General features: G+C 49.3%; 1 protein-coding gene across 3 annotated transcripts in view; it reads right to left on the bottom strand.

Moving 5' to 3' along the window:
• Window positions 1-7,755, bottom strand: part of FBXO28 (F-box protein 28) — a 38,533-nt gene extending 30,778 nt beyond the window's left edge. For all 3 annotated transcript variants that reach the window (XM_049633785.1, XM_049633782.1, XM_049633784.1), the window contains exon 1: window positions 7,455-7,755. In XM_049633785.1, the coding sequence (XP_049489742.1) occupies window positions 7,455-7,721 (267 nt within the window). In that variant the 5' untranslated portion in view covers window positions 7,722-7,755. The remainder of the gene's footprint in view (window positions 1-7,454) is intronic.
• Window positions 7,756-10,763: the final 3,008 nt, after the last annotated feature.

Here is a 10,763-nt window from a genome sequence, read left to right as displayed (position 1 = left end):
TCAAAAGTTCTATGTGGATTTTCAAATCCATCGTGGTTGGTGCCCCTAACCCTTGTGTTGTTCAAAGGTCAACTGTATGCTAATTTCCCCTGCGATACCTGATTACGTATGCTAGCTTGCAATGCAAAATTATCTCATTTAAAATATAGCTTTATACATATGGGTAGTTTAAGAATTTCCCAAAGCTAAAGGGAAGAGTATTTATTTCCCTGGTTTATTAAAACAAAACAAAAATCCTAGCAATTCAGCCATTTGCCCAAGACAGTAAAATACAATTCTGAAGTCTAATATACAAAGATGATGACTCTGTCAAAAACTACCGTGACATTTATAGGTCAGCCAAAACCTACACTATCAATATAGAAGGGAGCTGATGGAATATCAGCCTCTAATGGGGACATTTGGTTTCGATCCCTCTTGCTGTCCCGCTTTGAGAGAACAGATGTGGTTTTTCCTTGTTAAGTACTTCAAGATTTAAAATGCCGTGTGTATCTTTTTCATCGTTTTCTAACATAAGTAGTAATGAAAATTTTTCTTCACTCTGTTTAGAAATCTTTTCTGACATGTTGTGCCACCACGGTCCTTGACGATGCAAGACACGTACGCCGTCAATGTGTGCGACCCACAATTTCCCTGTTAAACCTAATCTTAATATCAAAATCTTGGCTGATTCTAAGATGCACATTTTTGCATATTTTAACATTTGACATTGGAAATGGTCCTAGAATTATAACTGGCAGCATTTCTTCTTCAGATGTCTTAGAATGCCTTGGAATATAAAATGGTGGACTTTGATTTTAAGATGTTATAGAGACTTTAAGATGCTACCAATTTAACAAAAGCTCTTCTGGGGGGGGGCGGGGGAACATAAGCACTGCTACACAAATCTACATATAAGTTGATCAAGACACATTCTGATTTCAAAAATGTTAAAATCTGAAGCTGTATCTTAGAATCAAGGAAATACTGTAATGGAACCACATTTTTCATGTACTTATTTCATGGTCTACATTCTCAAGTGAACTGAATACTTGATGTTTTTCTCCAATGAATCCAGAAGCTATTACCAAAGATTAGGCTGCTTACTAATAACCCTCAAACTGGAAGGAACTTAAGACACCAGAACCTTCAGTGAGGACATGGAGACATTAAGAAATTATGTAATTTGCACAAAGTCACCACACCATTCAGTGGCAAAAGGAAAATTAAGAATTCAGGCTTCTAATTAGTATCTTCTTAAATTTAGCAATCGGCGGCATAGAGATGGAAATAATCACCCTAATTACTCTCAACTGATTGCGGTCTCACTAACACTGTCCTGCGGCAGGGACTGTCAGCAGCGGCCTCAAGTAGGACTTCTTGAGCAGGCAACATGAGGTCTCAAGGACATCGGTGGGCGTTCTCCCCACAGTGCTGAAGTTAGAGAGATGGCGCTAGACCAAAATCTTTCTAGAATTCTTCCAAAGTTCAAAAACCAGAAAACAATGAGACAAATCTGCACTGTAAAACATTTTATAAGCCATCTGTCCTGATTCTTCAAAATGCCAACTGCGTGGAAGAATGAAAAAAGTAGGGAGAATGTTCTAAAGAGACAAATGTTTTATTAGATTCAAAGCACTTATCATCCACCAAAAAAACAAAAAACCAAAAAAACACTATAGGGACATTTTGGGGACAATTGAGAAATTAAAATGTAAAATGTAATTTTAAATCCCTGGAAAGTGATAATAGTGTGATCACAAAAAGGACAAAAATGTCATTTTATTTGCATTTTACTTTCAAATGGTTTAGTGAAATAAATAATCTGTGTGTAGATTTAGAGAGGGAGAGAATGATCAGACAACTGAAAGAGATAAAGCAAATGTGGCAAAAAGTTAATGATGGGTAACAAATCACTTAAAAATTGTGCTTCCATGGCATGGATTATCTAATATACAATACCATATAAAGAGACACAGAGTTAATTATGTACTAGAATCACAACTTTTACATTTTTTGGGTATCCCCCGTAGATGTTCACTTGGAAAGAAAATATAAATTTACTATTAGACTGAGCAAAACAATCAGGAAGAAAAGCCTGTTCCCAGGATTTCTATAATGCCTCCTAAAAGCCAAAGAGAAAAGCTCTTCTGGGGCGCCTGGGTGGCTCAGTCAGTTCAGCAATCAATTGTTGATTTTGGCTCAGGTCATGACCTCGAGGTTTGTGGGATCGAGCCCCGAGTCGGGTTTGTGCTGACAGTGCAGAGCCTGCTTGGGATTCTGTCTCTCCCTCCCTCTCTGCCCTTCTGCTGCTCACTCTGTCTCTGTCTTGCTCTCTTGTTCTGCAGACAGCTACTCACTAACTATACACTAGCTTCATATCATCTTATCAATGTTTGTTATCATTAAGAGTATTTTTCTGGGCGCCTGGGGGCTCAGCGGGTTAAGCGTCTGGCTTTTGCTCAGGTCATGATCTCACAGTTCGTGGGTTCGAGCCCCGCATCGGGCTCTGTGTGGACAGCTCGGAGCCTGGAGCCTGCTTCAGATTCTGTGTCTCCCTCCCTCTCTGCCCTCCCCTGCTTACGCACTCTCTCTCTTTAAAAAATAAATAAATGTTAAAAAAAAAAAAAAAGACAATTTTTCACTCAAGCTTCTTAAAATGCTCCTAAATTAAAACATTTTCTCATCTTGTCTGTTGGAGGTAAATACGAAGCAGCTCACGTTTCAGCTCTGCTATAATTTGTACAGAAAATACATTCTCCTCACAACAACATTTATGTTGTGTTCATCACACAGGGCAGCGAAGCGCTTTTTAGAACGATTCAGGGGCGCCTGCGTGGCTCAGCTGGTTAAGCGTCTGACTCTTGGTTTTGGCCCAGGTCATGATCTCACAGTTTGTGAGGCCGAGCCCTGCATTGGGCCCTTTGCTGACAGTGCAGAGCCTGCTTGGGATTCTCTCCCTCCCTCTCTCTCAAAGTAAGTAAAAAACTTCAAAAAGAGAGAGAGAGAAAACGATTTCATTTATTCAACAAATACTGAATACTGATACAGAATCACAGACTATGAAGGATCCCCGATGAAAGGGTATAAGGAGCCTAAATTCAGTGCCTGACCGGCCCTTCCGGAGACAATTCCAACACAACACGCAAGAGCAGCAGTGTTGTAGGGGGAACTCCGAGGAACAGGAGGGGGTCAAGTTCAGGCAAGAATCCCAGAGGCTTTCCCGAGGTGCTAACAGGACGGTGTACCCCGAAGACAGGCAGGAGCGGCTGCGGACAGAAGAGGCGTGCTTGCAGGACCGGGGTATCTGGGAAACCCAACAGCTCGACGATGCTGGTTTCAATCAACCTTTGTGCCAGACGCTGGAAGGAGGTGCCCGGGAGAAACCTCTTGCAAAGGTGATCTTTTGCTCCTAGTCTCAAACGTCAAGAGATTGGACCGTACGCACAAGGCCATCCTTTGAAGCTAGCACCTTCTCCCACCCCGTGAGAACCCGCACACCCTGCATGCGGGGCGCGCAGGTGCCTCTGGCCCCGGTCAGGAAATGATGACACGAAGGGGTGCGGGTTGTTTCCTGATGTCTTCACCTGACCACCCCCCCTCCCAAAAGTTGTCCACGATGGAGCTTCTCAAAACAGCTTCTTAAATCTGGCCGGTCTGTGACATGAAAAAGGGCAAAGGGAGGGGGAGCCTGACCATTGCCGTAGGTCATATGACACGCCATACAATCCTCTCGCTGCTCTGATTAGTCACCCTGCTCCAAGCACTTTGTCACACCGTATGTCATTTTTGTTTCCGCCAGGAACGTTCTTTCGCTGTTACTAACTGGACAAAAACTCATCTTGAGGGAGCCTCTCCTGAATAACCTCAACATTCTTGTATTTATCATCTTTGCACTTGTTATCTGCCGCCCTGTAAGTATGCTCCTTCTGTTTTCATGATCCTGCGGGCAGGCTTACTGACTGAAACCCTCTTTCAGACTAGAATCTTCAGGAACAATGAATTGTCCCCCACATGTTATAATCATGTACCTGTACTTAAGTACCTGGTAATAAAAATAACGTAATGATGAGATGGGGAGGGGGGAGCCACAAATCAGCAATACAAAGAATATATTCTCTGTAACACCGCAACAAAGAGCAGTGCTTCTCCAAGTGTGCTCTAGGGACCCCTGGGATCCCCAAGATCCTTTTGAGAGTCTGTGAGGACAAACTATTTTCCTAATACCAAGATGTAACTTGCCACTTTTACTCTCGTTCTTTTATAACATATAGTGGACTTTTCCAGAGGCAACAGGACACGTGATAACATTTTTTGACAGCTGATGAAGTATGTACTGTCTATTCCTGTGTTCCTGTGTCTTCTAGAATTTTCTAAGGTAAGCTCTTAGGTTCTCAATAACTTTTAAGAGTGTAAAGATGTCCCGGATTTAAAAAAAAAAAAAAAGGTTACAGAACAACAGAGATGAGGAAAACAGCTTGGCTATTAAAAAATAAAGAATAACTGTTTCTCATTTTCCTTTGTATTTTCTACCAATCAACCTTCTCTGTGACCACACTTTTCTAGCATATTTGAACACAAGCTGGAAAAGGAACTATAAACGGGGAACAGATTTAAGTAGCTAGAGTGTCTAAGGCAATACCTTGGGATAAAGTATGTCTGCATTTGGTTACCTACCGAAAGATTTCCTTCTAGATAACGAGCAAGCCTTCTGAATTTAACCTTTAGTCGTACTTATGACCTGAACCGCTAATAGGATTCCATTAAATTTACAGGAGCTACGCTCAAACCGCACAGGAAGAAACTCCTAGGATCTCGCTAAAACATCTTTGAAAATGCCTGCCACATTCATGATTCAGTGAGTGAGAACACCGTGCTCACCAGTCGGAGCTCTGCGCTCAAGCCTGGCTTAGACATGCTCCCTAACAGGGCAGGAACTCACTTCTTAACCTTTGCTACTTGTTTCAAAAACTCTCAAACTTGTCAAGGGGGCCTAGGTGACGGTCTAAAGCTGCATCAGCACAAATCTGTCTGATCTACTGGAAAAACAACTCAAAATACAAGTTTTGTCATTTCAAAAGTTCTATTTGGCCAAATAATTTTAAGTATGTTGGAAGAGTTAAATATTTAAAGAACTATTTCTGTGTAACCAGGATTTCCAGGCTCTGGGCATATTTTTGGAGTAACAGTCAATGGCAGGGAAACCCCAACAATTCAACAGGCTATTTGCACAATCCCTTGGAAGTAGCCAGACTGAGGAGTCAAATTTAAATTATTCGTGGTCACAGGAAGCAAAGACTACACCAACCAAAGTGCACAGAGAATTCGAGAATGTTATTTTAGCAATTTCAACGTTTTGAGAGCAAATCTTTTGTGCCTGTTGGGCACGTAGTTTAGGTGCTAACAGTTACAGTTGAGGTCCTAGTAAGGCAAATAACCTGGGAAGGAAGAAAAACCCCAAATATCCCAACATCAACTGCTGGGTAGTTGACATTTAGCTTTACGGAAGCTAATTCTGTTCTTAATTAATATTGCTCTCTTCAAAGCATATCCAGCCTTAATTCCACCAAACAAACAAACAAGCCCCACACACTTAGAAATGAAAGGAGCTAAGAAACTGATGCTCCAGATAGCAGCACCCACACTGAAGTTCCTGGAGTTTCTGGCCAACAGTTCTTTAGGTACAAACGGCCACTTGGCCGGAAAGGGCACGGCAGGCACCCCCTGCACCCGCCACACAGCTTCTAGACTGCCAGTTTCATAAAGACCACAACTAAATTAATGCTGACATCTAGTGGCAAGAAAGAACATCTTTCTTTTATAATGCTACCTGAATTGTGCCTTAGGACACCAAACCAATGACTCTGAAACCAAAGACGTTTCCAAATCCCCACAAAAGATTACCCACTTAATCTAAGAATCATCTACCGATCTTAAGTAAGCAGAGGAATTTCCTCATTCCTAAACCAGAGGGAAAAAGCACCCCTCTTTGAGACATACAATTGGCTGCAGAACCTTTTGGGCTGGGGGTGGGGGGTGATGGTGGGGCAGGGGATGGTAAGGGACTCCCTATGAAAAATCCTTGTTTGAGACCACAAATCGTATCCTTAAAAGCTTGGGACAGGTGACCGCTTAAGAATGCAGCTCAGTATTTCCCTGGAAAGATGTCATTTATCAATAAACTGGGGTGCATTTTAACTCTGTCCCGAAAGAAGCCAGCTCCCCCTCTTTAAAAATGCTTTTAATTTCTGAAAAAGCGAACGACTGAGAAAGGAACCGTGTCCTCCACACCTACAGAAGTGTGACCGCGCCAAGCTCTCCAGAGCCATTGTCTGGCTCAGAGGCTCGACCCGCAGACGCAAGACAGGACGGCAGGAAGCCCGATCGGACACCGTGCTTTACCAACCCGAGGGAACGCTGGAGATTCCACAGGGACTTCCAGGGTGCCATGCTCTGGGAACTCGGGGACACCCAGTTTTGAAACGGCGCTTTCCGGCGGAAGAATTCTCCGCCCTGCAGCCCGGGATGGCGAGAAAGAACACCGGCCGTCGGTCTGAATCACAATTCGTCCACTTTCCTTTGAGAAGCCCGGTCTCCCTCCCACAGCGCGGTCATGGCCAAGCCGGAGCTGCAGGTGTGAACGCGGCCGGTCGACGGGAAGCTGCCGCGCACAGCGCATCCAGAAGTCCGTCTTTGTCCTCTCAGAAGCCACCCCGAGCCCGGATTTCGCTTCGACGCAGAACCGGCCTGCAGTCCCTTCAAAATGTCCACCTCCTTCAACCTCCTTCCCACTTGGAGACAAACCCACCGACAGGAAGCACAACCTCTCCCTCAGCTGAGCCGTTCGTCAAGCCCTCGGCCGAAGCTCGGCGCGCGGTAGGGTCCTGACGGCACAGATCGCGGAACCTCCGCGGCTCCGGGGGGGGGGGGGGGGGGGGGCCCCGCCGCCCCCCGGAGCCGGCGGCCGGGGGCCCGGGGTCACTAGTTAGGAAACGGCCGGGAGACCCGGCGCGGCCCGGGGGTGGGGAGGGTCGGGGCGAGGCCCAGCCGGGCTCCGTCACCGGCCAGCCGGGTCGCGTTCCCGCCCCTCCGGGCGCCCACCGGGGTCGGGGAGGCCTGACCAGCAGGGAAACCTAGGGGGCGGAGGGGGGCACAGTGCGTGATCCCCACGGACGAGCCGAACCTGGCGCGGCCCGGCCGGGGGGCTGGAAGGTGGGGCACAAAAGGCGGCGACCGGAGCCGCGAGGTCGGCGCTCGGGCGCGGCGGCGGCGGGACGCCCAACTCCCGCCCCGCTTCCCGGGCCCCGCCGTCCCGACCCCGCGGCAGGAAGGGGGGGCGACCCCGCTGACCGGCGCCCGGACTCCGCGTCCCGGAGCCGGCTGCGCCTCCCTCCCCGGGGACGCGCTCGCCTCTCCGCCCCCTCCCCGGACCGCGGCCGGCGGAGGGGGCGGCGGGGGTCCCGCGGGGGCCTCACCAGGCGGAGCTGGCTAATTTCGTCGTAGGACATAAAGCTGAGGATGTTCTCGATGGCTACGATGGGCAGCGCCACCAGCGTGTTGTTCTGAGGCAGCTGGTCGGGAGCCAGCGGCGGGGCCGGGGGCGCCTGGGAGCCCGGCTGCGGGGCCGGGGCCGGGGGCGGGGGCGGCAGGCGCTGGGCAGAGCCGGCGGCCGCACAGGGGCCGCCGTCGCCGTGGCCGCCGCCTCCTTCCTCAGCCATCCGCTCCTCCGACGCCGCCGCCATCTTGGGGGTTTGATGCCTTCCCCCCACTGCAAGGGGCCCAGGGGCGCTTCCGGTGCGTCACTTCCGCCTGGGCGCGGGGCGGGGCGGGGCGCCGGAGGGGCGGAGCCTGCGCGGGGACGCGCGGAGGGAGCCGCGGAGGTCGCCGCGGAGGTCGCAGGTCTTCGCGGCGGGGAGGCGGGGTCGGGCCGTGTCCGCCCCGGGAAGGCGACCCGAAGCCGCCCAGGGCCGGAGCGCGAGGGAGCCCGGCCGGTTGAAGTGCTGTCCGCCGGAGCGCGTTTCTTGGCGCGCCCCCTGACGCGGGACGGTGGCCACAGTGTCGCCTGAGTGCAGGTGGGACGCGGCTCAGAGTCGTGGTTTCCGCGGACCCAGGAGTGATTATTTTAGGCAGGTAACAGGAGTGAGGTACTGATTGCAATAAGCAAGTGGAAGAACCTTGACGACATCAAGCTAAATGACAGAAACCAGGTCCAAGGGACAACACTCTTCTGGAAGTCTGCAGCCTAGTCCGTGGCGCGGAGGGGGCGGGGAAGGGGGAAGCGGGAGGGGATGCAGGAGAGGGAGCTGCTTCCTGCTGTGGGGCTGGGGTGCTGCTGGGTGACGGCGGGTGCGGGGCCGTCCTGCTGGGTGATGGGGGGGTGGTTGCGGGGCCGGGGTGCTGCTGGGTGACGGCGGGTGCGGGGCCGTCCTGTTGGGTGATGGGGGCTGTGGGGCCGGGGTACTGCTGGGTGATGGGGGGTGCGGGGCCGGGGTGCTGTTGGGTGATGGCGGGGTGCGGGGCCGGGGTGCTGCTGGGTGATGGGGGGGGTGCGGGGCCAAGGTGCTGCTGGGTGATGGCGGGTACGGGGCCGTCCTGCTGGGTGATGGGGGGTGCGGGGCCGGGATGCTGCTAGGTGATGGCGGGTGCAGGGCCGGCCTGTTGGGTGATTGGGGGTGTGGGGCCGGGTTACTGCTGGGTGATGAAGGGTGCGGGGCCGGGGTGCTGCTGGGTGATGGGGGGTGCGGGGCCGTCCTGCTGGGTGATGGCGGGGTGCGAGGCCGGGGTGCTGCTGGCTGATGGCGGGGTGCAAGGCCGGGGTGCTGCTGGGTGATGGTGGGGTGCGGGGCCGTCCTGGGTAATGGGCTGGGGGAGATGTGTGCAGGGCTGGGGGGGGATGCGGGGGAGGGAGCTGCTTCCTGCTGCGGCCAGGGTCCTGCTGGGGTGAGGAAGAAGGAGCGGGGCCGGAGGAACGGGGACTTGGGGGGCAGAGGGGAGGAAGATGCGTTCTGTGGGGCCGGGGATGAAGGCGCTTCAGAGTCTGAGATAGAGGAAGCACAACCTTGTGAGTACCCTGAAATGTTAAAGTGATTTTTAGAATATATGAATTATATCTCAGTTAAAAACTTGATTTAGGGGGGCTTGAGTGGCTCAATCCGTTAAACCTCTGACTCAGGTCATGGTCTCAGGGTGGTGGGATGGAGCCCTGGGTTGGCGGAGGCTGCTTGGGACTCATTCTCTTGCTCTCTGTCTCTGAAAATAAATAAATAAACATTTTAAGTTGATTTAGGCGGGAATCATCAAAAAAATACTAAGCTGAGAAAGTAAAGGTGTGATGTGGAATCTAATATTTAGGTAGTCTCAAAATAATTGCCCACAAGTTACATGTTCATCGCAAAGATAAAAAAGAAGTTTACAATAGAGAAATTCGGTGGCCACTATCGTATCCAAATCATCAGTATTAATATCAGGAGTTATGGGAGGAATGGACATCATGTACCTCCTGAGGATGTGACACAACATAACATTCCTGCAAAAAAGAAAAAAAAGGCATAACCTTTATTTGAGGTAGGCAAATCTGGATAATTGATCAGTGCTCTGTAAAAACAGTATTGTCATGAAAGACAAAGACTAAGGATTTGTGCCAGATTAAAAGGGACTAAGGAGATAAAATAACTAAATTAACGGGTGATCCTGGATTAGGAAAAATAGCTCTAAAGAACATTATTGTGACAGTTGGCAAAATTTGAATATGGGCTATGTATTAGATAATGTAATCATATTTCATTTTTTGATTTGGATAATTGTGATCTCGTAAGAAAATGTTCTTCTTAGGAAATACACATTGAAGTTTTAGGGGTAGAGGGCCATATCTCAACTTGCTCTCAAATGGTTCAATAGATAGAGGAGATTAACGAAGCAAATACCATAAATGTTAACAAGTGGCGAATCTGGATGAAGAGTTTACAAGAGTTCCTTGTACTATCTTGCAATTATTTCAAAATAAAAAAAAATTTAAAGGGTGTGTGTGTGTGTGTGTGTGAAAATTAATAAAGGGAAACGTCCCTAAAGCGGATTCTGGATGCAGAAGGGGAGCCTGGAAGGGGGAGCTGTACCGCTCAAGGTCAATCACAGGAAGAACTGTCAATTACAGACCCAACAGGAAAGCATCCTGAATTCCAGGCGCCACGGGGAAGATGTGGGGGGAAGATGTGCAGGGAAGATGTGAGGGCATCTCAGAGAAGAGACCCCCCACACACACACACACACAGCTCAGCCACTGAGAAACCACCACCACCCTCAACCCCGATGCTTCTCCAGTGGACTTTGGTTCAAAACAACCCCTCCCAGCTTCCTCCTTCTTGTCCATAAAATAACGTTCCTCTCCTCTTTGTTGGACTTGCCTATGGTTTTTGCCAAAGCGGGCCTGTCCCCAACCGCAATTCTCTGTTATTCCCAAATAACAACAGTCAGTTACTTTACTGGTAGTAACAATCAGTTACTTTCACTGGTAAAGTAACTGACTCCTATTTTTAAGGTTAGCACTTAATATTTCCATACTTTTGTATCCTCATCCTATAACAAAGATAAGGGTGCATAAATGACTAATTTTTGAAGCTTTCTGATCTTAGTTCTGGGTCTCAAAAGTCTCCAGTACGTTCTTTGTTTTGCAGCTCTGGTTTGGAATCTAACTATTGCGTAGTAGATGCGGAAACTGCAGGAAAAGCTAAGTGAGTAAACAGGCTTTGGAAAAGGGGGTCAACTAAAGCAAGGAGATTAACAGGAGG

This window comes from Panthera uncia, chromosome F1, assembly GCF_023721935.1.
Source record: "Panthera uncia isolate 11264 chromosome F1, Puncia_PCG_1.0, whole genome shotgun sequence".
NCBI lineage: Eukaryota > Metazoa > Chordata > Mammalia > Carnivora > Felidae > Panthera > Panthera uncia.
The sequence above is the reverse complement of the archived record's forward strand: the minus strand, read 5'-3'. Positions and strand labels throughout refer to the sequence as shown.